We start from the raw sequence: 15,083 nt of genomic DNA, 5'->3' as shown, positions 1-15,083 counted from the left end.
TTTCTGGCAGGTCTTATGAAACTGAGGCTTGGGCCAGCCAGTTCTATAATAGCTGCTCCAAATGGTGTAGATTCCAGGGACCTCCTCAGTTCAGAGCTAATAACTAACACCATGGACTTTAAACTTGTGGTTTAATCATATAAATGTGAAAAAGGTCCCAAGAGAAAATGCTCACAACTTTGAAAATTCTTTAGATTTTGCCTTTGGTGTTGGGCCAATTCTTTCTGAGCTGTTCACTCAGATTCACTCTGGAGCAGGATTTCTCAGACTCAGTACTCTGGATATCTGGGGTCAGATACTTCTTTGTTGTGGGGGGGCCTGCAGCCTACCATCATATGCATTGTCAGATATTCAGCAGCATTCCTGGCTTCTTCCCACTGGAGACCAATAGCAGATCCTTCCCAATTATGACAACCAAAAATATCTCCAGACACTACCAAATGTCCCCTGAGAGCAAAAACCACTCCTGGCTGAGAATCATTGCTCTGTAGGAACAGGTTCATTAGGATGGGCCCAAACTCAGTCCACTTCAGCTTATTCCAAAAAAGACATATATTACCTGCAAAATACTGAATCACTGGTCTAAAGAATTTGTATGCCTTTAAAATACAGCCCAGCTTTGTCCTCAAAATTAGAGCCAGAGTTTTCAAACAGGCCCGGGCCTAAAACACCTCTTAAGATGAAATCCATATATGTTCAAAATTACTTTCAAACATCCTGTTGGAAGATACCACCTTATAGATCCCACACCCGCCCTCAGAGTTCCAACAATCCAGTTTTCACTGCACTTCAGTGGAACGCTGTAAGAAGCCCTGGGCTTACAGTCATGGGCCACGTTCTCAGCAACTACAGGTCCTTGAACTCTTAAGTCACACTGGGTGCAGCAAGCTGTTTAAACCACAAGAGACGCATGAGATTCAAGAATGGCTCAAGAGAAAAACACAGAGAGAGAGAACAAGACACCTTTCCACCATGAGGATGGTTTGCTCCTGATGGAGCATAACGTGTAGAGGTGGTTATGGTGCTAAGAGACTCACTGCAGGGACTGGATACCCAAGAATCTTGAGTGCCACCCAAGGTCTTAACTTCATGTTGGAGATGATGGAGAGTCACTAGCGGCTTTTAAAATCATGCTATAGACATGATTTCTTTTGGGGGGAGGGGGTTGGGCTATAAGAAGAACCTGGGGAGGTGAGGTATAGTAGAAGCTACAGAAATGGTCCAGATCAGAGACAGTTAAGATTGGGACTGAGGCATTGATGATGGGGAGACAAGGCTGATTTGAGGGAAAAGAGCACATCGACATTTGGTGACTGACTGGATGTAGGGGTAAGCATTAAGGGAGACGTCAAAGTTACCTATCTGCTTCCAACTTAAATAAGGAGGCCAAGAGAAATGATCTTAATCAGACAAGGACTAGGAGGCATGAGCAGATTTGCTAGTTTTGTCGGGGAGAGATGAGGGACACCTCCCATCAAAATGCCCCTGGCCAGTACTTGGTAAGTCTGAAGAGTCTAAGGAGTATTCAGATGGTGATGTCTAAGGAGGTTGGATACATGAGTCCTGAGCTCAGGAAGGCCACAGCTGGAGAGGCAGACATGGTGGATTTCAGCACTCGGTAGGTTGCAAAAAAATCACAGATGGGCATGTGAAGGTGTGGCATGAACACAGGGGGTTGCTGGAGAAGGAATACTGGAAAAATCTGACACTTAGGGGGAAGCTAGAAGAAGAGTTGGTAAGAAAATCAAAACAAAATGAGGACAAAGGTTGAGACAAGATAATGAAACACAAAGACAGAAGAAGACAATGACATGAAAGCCCAATCACACGTTCGAGTCTAGAGAGTTCTAGAAGAAACAGAGTTGCTGAACCTAGAAAGTCAACAAAAAGCTACTGGAACTTCCCAATGTATCTGGTGGAGGTGGCTTCTTTAGGAGATATCACAGCTTTGGAAAGCTCTAAAGATTTGTGGAACTCAGAAAATGTCTTGAAAAAGCATCCATTTATAGGGACTGGAAAACCAGAGTTTGATTATCCTGCCTCACTGCTGGTGTTGTATCATTTTGTACAAATGCCTTGTGGGAGTGGGTGGGGGAAGGCAGGGGTACGGGGAAGGAGGGGCGCTGGGGGAAAAAGAGGGGAGGTAGAGATGGCAGAGGAGAGAGCGAGGTCCTGAGCACAGATAAGGATACGAGAAGAAACCTGAGAGTTATTCTTCTTCACTGTACCACACTGACTGAAGAAGCTCCACAGCCCTCACCCAGGGAGGCCTTCTGACTGTGCCTGGAAACCCTTACCCAAGGCTTTCCCCTGGGATGAAAGGCACTCCTGTCTCTCCAGATGCCCTGGAGCACCTCCAGACGCACACAGCACCTGCTCCGGACTGGGTTTTACAGCTCCTGATACTCTTTCTTCTTGTCAAAGAAGAACAAACAAGCCAATGGCTGTTTCAAACTTGGATTTTTTGTTTATATTAAACAGTTTTTAGAATGAAAATTTGATGATAAAGGTTGGTTAAAAATCACTATAACCCCAACCTTAGAAACAATTCTCCATGGGTCTCTCATTTCTGGAGTCTTACAAGCAAAGCCGCCCATAGCCTTGACTCTGGACCATTCTACTAAGGAGGTATGCATAGAAAACAGCCTTGTAAGACAGAGACGGTCTCCCTCTGGAGCCAACCACTGCTTGGTTTATTGCCCACTGTGAGCAAGTTCATGTCTCCCTCTGGGACAAAGGGAAGATGAGCTTACTGCCCAATAAAGATTTGAGGTCCTCAAACTCAGGGTTCCACTCAGTGTGTGTGCAGGTGTCACGTGGGCTTATTCACATCACCTTGTGGAAACTGGGACTTGCAGAAATGGCACGAATGCTGATATCTTGGCTACTACTATCGCTGTGAGTAATAAAGTCCTTTGTTTCTGACCCAGGAGTTTCGTGTCTTCTGCCAACATCCATGAGATCATGGCGGGCTAACTTACTAGCTTTTAAGTAGGGTGAAGTCTCAGACCTTTGGCAGATGTTGATGCCTATTTGTCATCTATGAAATGATCATGGCATTCATATAATATCCTGCTTTAACAACGGTCCCAATGCCACTCTGTGCCTTATCTTTACTTAAGTAAACTTCAGCAGGATTTATACTTTGCTTCAAAAAAGCTCAGGACTATTTAATGTTTTATAAAATGGTACAAGAAGACACACTGCAGGCAACTGTGATTCTCTGTAAGAGGAAAAATGGGCAAGTATTGTCTGTTCCTTTTTTTAGAAACAGAAATGGCAAGCAGAAAACTCCCGTGATTCACAAAGGCTCTCAAAAGTTCCCCAGCAGGCATAGCAGGCGGGGCCCTGGCCTTGCCCTTGGGATGAGTCCCTGAGAGATTCTGTCTCATTGACCAAATGGCATTAAGTAGCAGCAGTCAGGTGAGGTGGGGCAGCCCTGAGTCACAGAACCACCAGGAATCTAGTTTCCTGCCAACTCACGAAATCTGGACTGGAGGTGTCCAGAAGCTTTATGCAAGAGAACCAGCATGCATTAGGCTGATGATGGATAATATTCCATCGCTTCTGTGCCAGCTGGAAACAGGATGCCAGATGTTTCTGATCTCTACCCTGCAGACAGGGTAACCTAGGAGAGCACCTTTTTGCCTGAAGAACACCGAAAACATGTTACACAATGAAGGTAACAAAGATGCTCAGTCAGTGACTGGTAACGATGGCAGTAGCCATGATGAATGAAAATGATGAAAAATGATGACTCACTGAAACAAATCGAATATTTCATGCCATTACTGTATGTCTATATTTTATCTCCAGGTTTGAAGATCAGGAGACTAGAAGAATTATCATATTTACCAGTACTGTAAATGCTTAGGGGCTTCCCGGGTAGCTCAACCGGTAAAGAATCCACCTGCAACGCAGGAGACCCCAGTTCTATTCCTGGGTCAGGAAGATCTGCTGGAGAAGGGATAGGCTCCCCACTCCAGTATTCTTGGGCTTCCCTGGTGGCTCAGCTGGGAAAGAATTCTCCTGCAAGGTGGGAGACCTGGGTTCTATTCTTGGCTTAGAGAAAATATTAGTTTACCATGCCCATAATTTCTGTAAGTGCCTCCAGCTGAGTGCTGGTGAATAGGCCATGAGCACATAAGCCACACTTTATTACTCCAGCGCCAAAGAGTAAGAAATTTGGACATATGTAGGAATCAATTACAGGAAGAAAAAAAAAAATCACACTGTTGAACATATTTTTCCTTGACATAGAATTAATAGAGTATGATAAATTTCTAAATGCATCTCTAACATGCTAGCTCTGTGTGTAATATAAAGAGTACCGAGCTCAAAATAAGAAATATAATCTAGCCATTATTATGTTTTCATGGCTATATTAATGAGTGAATCACCTTATCAACTCTTGACAGCATCTTCCATCTCCTGGGAAATGGTCATGTCTCTCATTTAGCCTCAGGAGGGACTCAGGTATTTGAGCCAGGGAGCCTAGGAAGAACACAATTCTAGCCTCCAAGGAAGGAAGTTCAACCCTGAGACATCCTGCAGGGACCACCGTCAGTACCTGGTTTCGAGATCAGCGATTTTCTCCACTTTGTTTCCATGAAATAGGTTACCTAGATCTGATACCCACTGGCATAACAGTTTACCTTGCTGCACTGACTTCACTGTGGGCCCATAGATTATCCTTTTTTTTTTGGCCACATTAAGTGGCTTGTAGGATCTTAGTTCTCCAACCAGGGATTGAGCCCCGGGCCCTTGGAAGTAAAAGTGCGGAGTCCTAAACACTGGACTGCCAGGGAGTTCCTAGATTATCATTGTTTTCAATCCTCAGAGTAATTTCCTTAAAGCCACATCGAAAAACTCCATTCCAAAAGAACACTGCACCTTTTCTCTACCTAGTGAGAAAAACTTGTTTGTTTCCAGAGTCATCTGTGAATGCTTTAAAATAACAGGAAATACATTTATTGGGTAGATATTCTGATGGATACCATGAGGGCTCAGTGACAATAAGGAAAGCATAATTAAAGCAATGGGACTTTCCTGGTGGTCCGGGGAATAAGACTCCGTCTACCAATGCAGGGGACACAGGTTCAAACCCTGGCCCGGGGAAGATCCCATATGCCTCGGAAAAACTGGGCCTGTGTACCACGACTCTGGAGCCTGTGCTTTGAAGCCCAGGAACCACAACTACTGAAGCCCTGGGCCCTAGAGCCTGTGCTCCACAACAAGAGAAGCACTGCAGTGAGAAGCACTTGCATTGCAACGAAGAGAAGCCGCCCCCCTCACCGCGCGCAACTAAAGAAAGCCATGAAAGCCATCTCTGCAGCAATGAAGACCCAGTGTAGCCAATAAATAAATAAAATTTAAAAAAATAATTAAAGCAATGGATGAAGAGAGAGGTCCTTCCACGGTTACCTAAACTGGAGGCTCATTGTCTCCATTAATTAGAGCACAGCACAAATGAGAGCACATGAATGTGTTTGGACCTGGAAGTTTTACCCAAAGGAAAAAAATTCAGATCACACCAGTTTTAGGCACCACTGGGACAAACACCTGCTACGAGCCACAAGAGGGCCAGATGGGAAAATAATTCAAGCACGCAATGACTTGATGGTAGGAGTAGTGGCATGATTTACACAAAAGTTACAACAGATTTAGCTGGGAAGGTTTTTGGCTGAAAGATCTCACTAGACGCCACATAATGCTACAGGTATTTTACCATTAACTCTTCCCTCTCATAAATATATTTTGTAAGGGAAAAGGGAGAGAAAGCTTTAATGTTTTCATATATTCTGTTATCAAAAGTTCTCCAGAATTCAAGTAAGAACTCACAAAGTGACCTTTAACCCTAAGGTATATATAATTCAGGGATAAATATTTGCTGTTCCTTTTTTTTTGTAAATATAATTTGAAACGTAGGCCACAATTTTGATAGATCCTGGGGAGAGGGTCAGCGAGGGGATGGCATGGGATTCTTGGGAGCATCACCACAAATAGCATGACACAATGAATGGCTGGGTTGGGATTTTTACTCCCAGCATGGCACCAGCAAGATCTGAAGCACATCCCCATCTATCCAAGCCTCCATGAAGTATGGATAAGAGCATCTCCCTTCCTTACTGAGATGTACCACAAAGTATTAAAGAGCAGCATTTGGAAGGAAGCAGCTAAGTGCTACAGAAATGTGAAATGAATTATTAGCACATGACCCCACAAGGATAAAGAATGAAAAAGCGAGTCAACCCCTGGCACGTTTGGACCATGTGCCAGGTGTTTGGTGCAGGACAAACATCTGGATGTGTGATTATATATTTTATACTTCTCCCAGCTGTTGGAACATTCTAAATATTAGGGATCAGCAAAAAATTACTCTGAGCACTTGAAAATGGGGACCTGGTGGAAAGATGAGACCGTTAACCGGGAGCTAGAATGCTTCCAAGAATGGTAACAGACCAGGCTGAGAAAAACCTTTATGTCACACCTACTTTGTGTTCTGGTCCAAAGGCTCCAAATCAGAAAGATGCTTCATCAGTTCTCTTGAGAGCATCCTCTTACAGCCTTTCTTCTTCTACACTTAGAATTTCCAATTGAATAACTTGGTTATGTACTAGGACAAGGATGTTAGAATACTTTGATGGTTCCAACTGATTTGATGGATGACAATAACTTAATATATGATGGAAGTGTTTCTCGACTCTATAAGAGCCACTGCTTCTCCCCTTTCCCTAAGGAAAAAGGAAACACCAATGCTATTTTGTTCATTTGTAACTGTGTCTAAATTCAAGTCCAGTATTCCTTTTTCTGATGTAGATAACTACTTAGGGTGTGATTTCAGTCAAACATTTTCTTAGTCTCTGTTTACCCCTTCTCTGAAGAGGAAAATTACATTTGCTATTTATCTTTCTGAAAGCATACTGAGATAACTTTCCACAAATGCTTATTATGTACATACAAAATATTTCCTGTGTTCTGATTAAAGTTTAAAATACTCTCTTTTTAATTGGATAGGATGGCTTCAGGTTTGACTGACACTGGACAAAATACTTGGGGAACTGTCTTGGTTTTGCCACAAACATCAAATAGATTAAAAATCTCGAGGACAAACAGTATTTATAGATACTGACAATTCCTTCTTAGCTTGGGGCCATCCTGTACATCACAGTTTGGACAAAACCCTTCTGTAAAGTGCTAGAGATAACAACTCTTAGAGTTAAAAGTACCCAGATTAAGTCCTGAACCACAGCTTGCAGGGGGAATATTTTTTATATGGCCTCTGGAAATACCACCATTTAGATAGAACAGTGATATCAGGGCGAGTTTGGAAAGCACACTGCTGTTACAGAGAAATCTGTTTTCCTGATTCCCGGAGTCTTAACATTTTAAGACCGACATTACTCATCTAGGACTGAGCCATCTGCCCAGGACAATCTTCCATGGCTCTGAGACCAGGAGTAACAGGACGTGATGGGGAGCTGGGACGGAACCAGCCTGCTCCAGGAGATTGAACCCCAAGGCTCGGAAAGCCAGCAAAGAACTGGACAGACAAGATGGTTCAGTTACAGCCAGTTCTGCTGAGGTCATGGAGTCCTGCCTTGTTTAAATTAGACTTTACGCCATATTTAGTCAACCCTCCTAGAGTTAAAAGTTTAGTGTCTCCGTTGTCTTCAGTTGGCTAAGCCTAACAGCAGGCTGCAAGCCATAACACTCAATTAAACCAAACAGCGCTGGCTGCAGGGTTAGTCAACATGCAGCATTAGGCGCCTGTACCCGGGAACCGTCCTCTCTGACAACGTGAAAGAAAACGGACCCACAATTTGCAGAGCCATCAGGAAAACTGCTGATGCTCCAAGGCTGCAGTGTACGATGGCACTGTTTTTCTCCAAATAAAGCTAAGACGACAGGCAGTTTCTCCAGGGAGAGCCTGTCTGTCTGCATCTAACACAAGCATCTACACCCACCCCCATTACCACAGGCCAGTCATCTTTACTATCTTCTTTTTATTTCTTCTTCAATATTTTACTTCTGTTTGCATGAGGTTCATGTTTCTTTGTTTGCTCTCATTAATTTTATCCTTTATCAGTGTAACTTAAACCAGACCGACAATTCATACCGGAGGAGCACTTAAAAGGGGTCACCCTATTGGGCAGATCCAATAAATAAAGAACATGCAAATGACAGAGGAATAAATTAATCCTAGCTTATTATCCTGTGAACTAGGATTAAGTGTCAAAGTGAGCCTTAGTTTTGGCATTCTCCCTTTCCAGTGATCATACACTGACAAGCTTTATAAATAATTTTGCTGTAGTAAGTGGCTCTGCAAACCCCTTGCTATTAGTGACAGCTCAGGTCACAGCCACCCCCGAAGCTTCCCATTAGCTGCCTCTCAGTATGAGTTTGCATGTTGGGATGGTTCCTGCTGCCCAGAAGCCTGTCTGATGTTAATTACCCCATCAGTTCCCCTCTACTCTCCCTTCACTCACCTTGGGGATGCTGAGGCGTTCCTGGGGAGGAGGATGATACCGTGGGAACCTCCTGCGAGTCTAGAGACGAAGGGCTACGACCCAGGGGGGCGGGGGAGGCGGGGGCTGCCGGTGAGGTCAGGTCCAAGGAGAGGTCAGCTCTGCCCCGGCTCGCACTCCGGCTTCTCAGTTCCTTCTCATGCGCCTCAGCTGCCAACTGCTCCAAGTATTTGTATCTGAAAGTTAAATTCCAAAGGGTTTCCGTAAAAAGAAAGAGGAGCCCGTGGCTGGTGCTTGTTTATGGATGAAACACCTGCAGAGTGAGCTGGTTTCCTGATGCACACAGCACAGCGCAGGGCTGGCTGGAGGGCCCGTCTGCCAAAAACACCCAGCAAAGCCAAGATGCTAATGATTAAAAATCCTGCATCATTCATAACCAAACAAATTGGGGGAAGTGGTAACATCACAGTCTCCAGATACCAGATCACTGCTGCAGAATCCTAGTTTGCTCTTTTAGGAAACATTTGTGCAAACAAGCCAAATAGCAGTAATGACCATTAAAAAGCCCCAACAGTGACAGCTGAAAACCACACGCCCTCAGAGCTCACAGCTGTGAAATGGGAGGGTGCCCTGGTGCAGCAGAGAGGAACAATGCCCCAAAATACCAAAAGGTTGTTGGATGAAGCCCTCCCTGGATTTCTGAACCTGCTTCAACGCTAACAGCAATGTGACTGGAATTCACTTTGTTCTCTCGGTGTCGACCATGGAAAGTTTTTTATATTCTAAAATATTTCTGAGTAGGACTCAGACATCCAATAGCTTGGCCCTGACGTCACATATAGTTTATTCATCAAAGTCAGTTTAAAAGAACAAAGATACATCTGTTTTGCATTTCAGGCAGGCAGAACCCACTAACTGTTTATTAAGACCAGCTACCAATCATATTCCTCATAGAGCGCTTTATAGATCAGACCAAAATAACTCTGAAATATGTGCCTCTTCCAGATGTCTGCTAATTTTACCCGCCATTATTTGTTCAGGAATAAATTCATGAACTCAGCTGTAGCAGGTTTTTGACTATCATGTGTGTGTGCATGCTAAGTCGCTTCAGTGGTGTCCAACTCTTTTGCATCCCTATGTATGGACTCTAGCCCACGAGACTCCTCCGTCCACAGGATTCTCCAGGCAAGAATACTGGAGTGGGTTGCCATGCCCAACTTCAGGGAATCTTCCCGACCTAGGGATCGAACCCACGTCTCCGATGTCTCCTGTACTGACAGGCAGGTTCTTTATCACTAGTGCCACATGGGAAACCCCTTTTGACTATCATAACCACCACAAAACTTTGCAAATGCTTACTCCAGACCCTCACTCACATCCACCCGAATTCACTGCTTCAGTTACTTCCCAAGGGCAAGCCCCCGGCCCTAGACCCTATAGCCCCCACCCAAACAGTGCATACACGGCACTCTTACTTCAGCTGGATAAGAAAGGCAGAGCACACAAATTGAACCTTTTAAAAGAATGCCTTTAGAAAGCACACATTTCTTCATCCATCCTCAGGGGGCGTGGCTCCCAGGGCTGCAGTCATCACAGCTCTCCCCGCCAGGCCCCGGACCTGGGACGGGCTCGCACGCGCATCTCCCCCAGGGGGGCCTGTCTTGACCACCACAGCTGGAACTGATCTTGCCCTTGCCTCTGAACTCATGTTGGATATGTAGCCCATTCAACTCAGATGGCATTTTACATTTACTGCCTGGCATATTTAGTCATCTTTTCACATGTGTATGTCTGTTTTCAACAAGCAGATAATAGGACTTTTTGAGAACAGGAAGGTTACCATCCTCAGTTCTTTCCCTGGGCGCCGTGCATTCATGGGCTGAAGGGACGCAGGCAAAGAACCCACCAGGAGCAGCCCACCTGTTCTCGTCTCCCTGCGGCCCAGGGTGCCAGAAGGCAGGGCCACCCAATTTCACTTTCTTGGGGAGTGAGTTTACTTTCCTGGTGACTCCCTGGTAAAACACATAAAGTGGATCTGCATTTACAAATGTCTGCCTCATGGTTAACAGGGTGAAACTCGACCCAGAAAGAAAGCTTTAGAAACTCTGGACTTTCCTTGCCAACAACGTCATCTCTCAAAAAGTAGGAAAGGTACCAAAAGGGAGATATTTCTGAAGTTAATGTAGATGGGCCCAAAAAAAACTACCAGGTGGTGGAAGTGACAGGAATGGTGGAAGACAGTGGTCTTGAGGGCAAGTGTGGGGCCTGTATTTTATTATAAAAGGTCTGGGGGCAAATGGAAGGCCAGGAAGGCTGGGAGGCCAGGAGGAGATCACATCGCGGGCACAAGTGTCCCCATGTGGAGTCCAAGCCTTCTGCGACAAAGGCAGGGGGCAGGAGGAATCCAGGGCAAACAAGAGGGTCTGGAAATGTCCCAGAGATGGGGATCCTAGAGGAGGGAAGTGATGCTCTAGCAAAATCAGGGAGAGAAGTAACGAAGCCCCACACAGAAGGCTTCAAGCCAGGAGGACAACCTATCACCAGCCTCCATCTCAGCCAGCCGCACCCTGGCCTCTCTGGTCCGCTCCCTGTGGGCAGCCAGGCTGGCAGGTATGTGCTGGCAGCCAAAGGGTTCACCCCATTTTCAGGGGGGACCCCAGGGGTCCAGGGTCTGGGTAGACTTCTCAAAGACTATTCCTGTGCACCTCTCGGCTCACCGACGTCACCCTTCAGGATTCCTGAGATAGGCGGAGGGGAAGAGTCAGGGGTTTAATCAGACTTGTTCCTAGGATATATACATTATACACAAAAACGGCAGGATTAAGGGTTAAGGGGTCAATTCTATAGACAAAGAGTTTTGGAGGCTGGTTGCACAAAAATGTGAATGTATTTAACACTACTGGATTATCCGTTTAAAAACGGTTAAAATAGTAAGTTATATATGTTATGTATACTTTTCCACAATTAGCATTAAAAAATGGCAGAGGTGGGGAGGCCCAAGTGTCAAGAGCCGCTATGTTTCTATGTTTCCATGATGGGCGGAGTGGTGCTGGGCGTGCTCGAGGAGCTCCAGGCTACCCAGCATGGAGACCTTCAAGCTCAGCAACCTCTCCTGCCCCATGGACACCTCCGGCAAAACTTGGGGAGGAAGCTGGACCTCTGTCCCGACCTTCCCTGAGACAGTGATCTAAGTGATGCTCGATCCTAGGAGCCCACCAGCCCATTTGATGATGGTCACATCTCGGCTGCCTAGCAATACCACCTCCAATCAACAGACTCTGATGTAGCCTCCTAGGAACAAAGTACTGGGTTTTCTATCAACAGACTATTGAGTTGAGTCCCCCAACTCAAAATACTTTTCATTTTGCCTACCCTCATTGAAACGGTCTCATTATCCTGCCTCTGTCCATATCTAATTCATTAATCTTTTCATTATTTATTAAATATTCTGTTGAGTGCCTGTCATGTGCTAAAAACTAAAAGCACTCAGTTCAGTTGCTTAGTCGTGTCCGACTCTTTGCGACCCCATGGACTGCAGCATGCCAGGCTTCCCTGTCCATCGCAAACTCCCAGGGCTTGCTCAAATCTAAATTATTAAATATCCAGTAGGCACTAGAGATTTAATAATAAATAAGAAAACATGCACCTTTGTGGCACTCATAGTTCAGTGAGAATTAGAGAAACAGACTTTGTGATGAGCTCAATGCCCACCCGGAGAAGGCAATGGCAACCCACTCCAGTACTCTTGCCTGGAAAATCCCATGGACGGAGGAGCCTGGTAGGCTGCAGTCCAGGGGGTCATGAAGAGTTGGACACAACTGAACAACTTCACTTTCACTTTTCCCTTTCATGCACTGCAGAAGGAAATGGCAACCCACTCCAGTGTTCTTGCCTGGAGAATCCCAGGGATGGCGGAGCCTGGTGGGCTGCCGTCTGTGGGGTCGCACAGAGTCAGACACGACTGAAGCGACTTAGCAGCAGCAGCAGCAATGCCCACCAGGGCTGTGGGTGGCAGGCTGGTGTCACTGCCACCCAGGGGGAATAAGCTAGGCTCTTTACACAGGGTCCAACAAAAACCCTGCGTGACTTTTCACTACACCTACTTACTAACGACTCTTCCTGCCACCCAGGTGCTTGAAATTCTCCCTTAAACCAAAACCTGGCTCCCTCTAACTTCTAGTCTGTCCTCAGACCATGTTCAGAATCCGCTCTTACTGCTTCAGGATCACTTTTATGCATAATTTCCCAAATCGTCACCCAGTCCCAGCCGTCCCCTTTGCAGTCTGTCCCCAGAATCTCTGCTTCCCATAAGGCTCCTCCTCGGCAAGTCCTGCCACCTCCCTCAGGCCACTCTCACCCCAACCCTCACCCCACCCAATGATTCCCAGCCTGGATCTCATTCCTTATCACCCCAAAAAAAGAATCATTCGTGAACATCAAGTCAATCAATATCAGAGAAGAGACTTTCTTACACTACTTACAGAAAATTAGAAATAGACCTAACAGAGACTTACTCTGGATCTGCACCATTATCAATAAAACAGCTTACCTAAAATTATGGAATGGGATGACATGAAATTTTAAAATTAAAAATTAAACCAAATTTGTATGCATGGCCATTACCCCTCAAAATAGCAAAATGACATTCATCTCGTTATGCTAGGTGATATGAACCGCAAATCCTCTCTGTTGAGAGTCTGGCTGTCTTTTCTGAGTCGTCACATTAGGGGTAAGAGTCATGGGACCAAATAAACATGCCTGGCTCCACCTTGAAGAGTTAACAGATGGAGTTCTCTTCCATGTCTCTTTCCACCTTTGATCGCCATTAGTTTTCCCATCCCTTTCCAAATTCCATTATAACTTGGAAATCTTATCTTTTCCTGGCTTACCAGGAACTCCCAACTGCTTTCCAATAAGGGATGAAAGTATATCTCCCTCACTTCCATCTTTACCAGGTAATTCAAGCAGCTGACTAACCAGGAAAAGTGGCTGGTCCAAATCAAAGGAAAACACTTGACTGCTTCCCCAAATCTCAGATACAGCCTGTACGCAGGCTGTATGGAAAGAATCCCACGTGGGGCCATGGAGAACCCGCTCCTGCATCAGCTAAGAAGACCCAGGGTGGCGGGTGGTGTGGGGGAGAGAGCAGAGGCCAAAGAGGAGTAGAAGCCTCCTCTGCATGAGTTTTCCAGGTAAGTGATGCTCTACTTCGGGAGAAAGAGTAGTAATTAATAGCAGAAAGAGGCAGGCCTCAGCAATTTGGAAAAAGCTAGATTCCAGTCTAAGCCAGCTCAGACCTTGACACACACGGTCCCTGGTCTTCTCTCCAGGAGCTTTAAAGTCCTGCCTGTACAGACACAACATGACTGCCAAGTTGTCCAAAGGTCAAAAAAGTTCAGAGTCCAGGGGAAAAGCTAAAAAATACAACTTAATTTCTTTTAAGATTTTTTTTTTATGTGGACCATATTTTTTAGTCATTATTGAATTTGTTATAATATTGCTTTTGTTTTATGTTCTGGTCTCTTGGTCATGAGGAATGTGGGATCCTAGCTCCCTGATGAAGGGTCAAACCCATACCTCTTGCGTTGGAAGGCAAAGTCTTAACCACTGGACTGCCAAGGAAGTGCCAAAATTTGGTTTCTTAAACCAGGATATATGTCATGTCCTCCAGTGTAACAAAAAACAAAAAACGGGTACTTACTAGACTTTCTTTGTTTCTTTACCAGCATCTTTCACTATAAATTTGCTGACCACAACTAGTTATCAGGATGGCAATAATCTAATAGAACACTGGAATTAAAGTAATGCCATAGTTTTGTTTATGAGGCTGACGTAAGCATCTAATTTTTAAATTGAACACAGACAGTCTCCACTATTCCCTGTCTCAGACTGTCCTGATCTATTTAGCTGATGGTGTCTAAAAAAAATTAGCACAATTCCACTTTTTATTGGCATAGTTCAGAGACTGATTGGTTCCGGACTGGCTCTGGTATGAACCCAGCCTTTCCAGTCTCTCCGAGCAGTAACCCCCACCTGGTGGTGAAGGGAGTAACTGCAGGCTGGACAGCTGTTCAATTGCACAGTTGGGTCCGACTCTTTTGTGACCCATGGACTGTAGCAAGCCAGGCCTCCCTGTCCCTCACCATCTCCCAAAGTTTGTCCAAGTTCATGTCCATTGCATCGAAGATGCCATCCAGCCACCTCATCCTCTGACGCCCTCTTCTCCTTCTGCCCTCAATCTTTCCCAGCATCAGGGACTTTTCCAGTGAACCAGCTGTTTGCATCAGATGACCAACATACTGGAGTTTCAGCTTCAGCATCAGTCCTCCCAATGACTATTCAGGGTTGACTTCCCTTACAATTGACTGGTTTGATTTTACTGCTGTCCAAAGGACTCTCAGGAGTCTTCTCCAGCACCACAGTTCAAAGGCATCAATTCTTTGGCACTCTGCTTTCTTTACGGTCCAGCTCTCACAACTGTACAGCTGGACAGTGCTAGGGTGTAAACTTGCCTGTTGCTGGTCTACTTCCAAAAACAATTTCCTTTGCTTATCTAAGTTTACCAGACACTGACTATATTAACTTGATATGGTTTCAAGGGATCCAAAGTATGTT

At 45.2% G+C, this 15,083-nt stretch overlaps 1 protein-coding gene across 6 annotated transcripts in view; it reads right to left on the bottom strand.

Moving 5' to 3' along the window:
* The window catches only part of FHOD3 (formin homology 2 domain containing 3), a 515,377-nt gene that overhangs the window by 88,396 nt on the left and 411,898 nt on the right, over positions 1 to 15,083 (bottom strand). For all 6 annotated transcript variants that reach the window (XM_070452863.1, XM_070452865.1, XM_070452864.1 and 3 more), the window contains one exon: positions 8,490 to 8,704. In XM_070452863.1, coding sequence (XP_070308964.1) covers positions 8,490 to 8,704 — 215 coding nt within the window. The remainder of the gene's footprint in view (positions 1 to 8,489; positions 8,705 to 15,083) is intronic.

Source organism: Odocoileus virginianus, chromosome 22, assembly GCF_023699985.2.
Source record: "Odocoileus virginianus isolate 20LAN1187 ecotype Illinois chromosome 22, Ovbor_1.2, whole genome shotgun sequence".
Taxonomy (NCBI): Eukaryota; Metazoa; Chordata; class Mammalia; order Artiodactyla; family Cervidae; genus Odocoileus; species Odocoileus virginianus.
The sequence above is the reverse complement of the archived record's forward strand: the minus strand, read 5'-3'. Positions and strand labels throughout refer to the sequence as shown.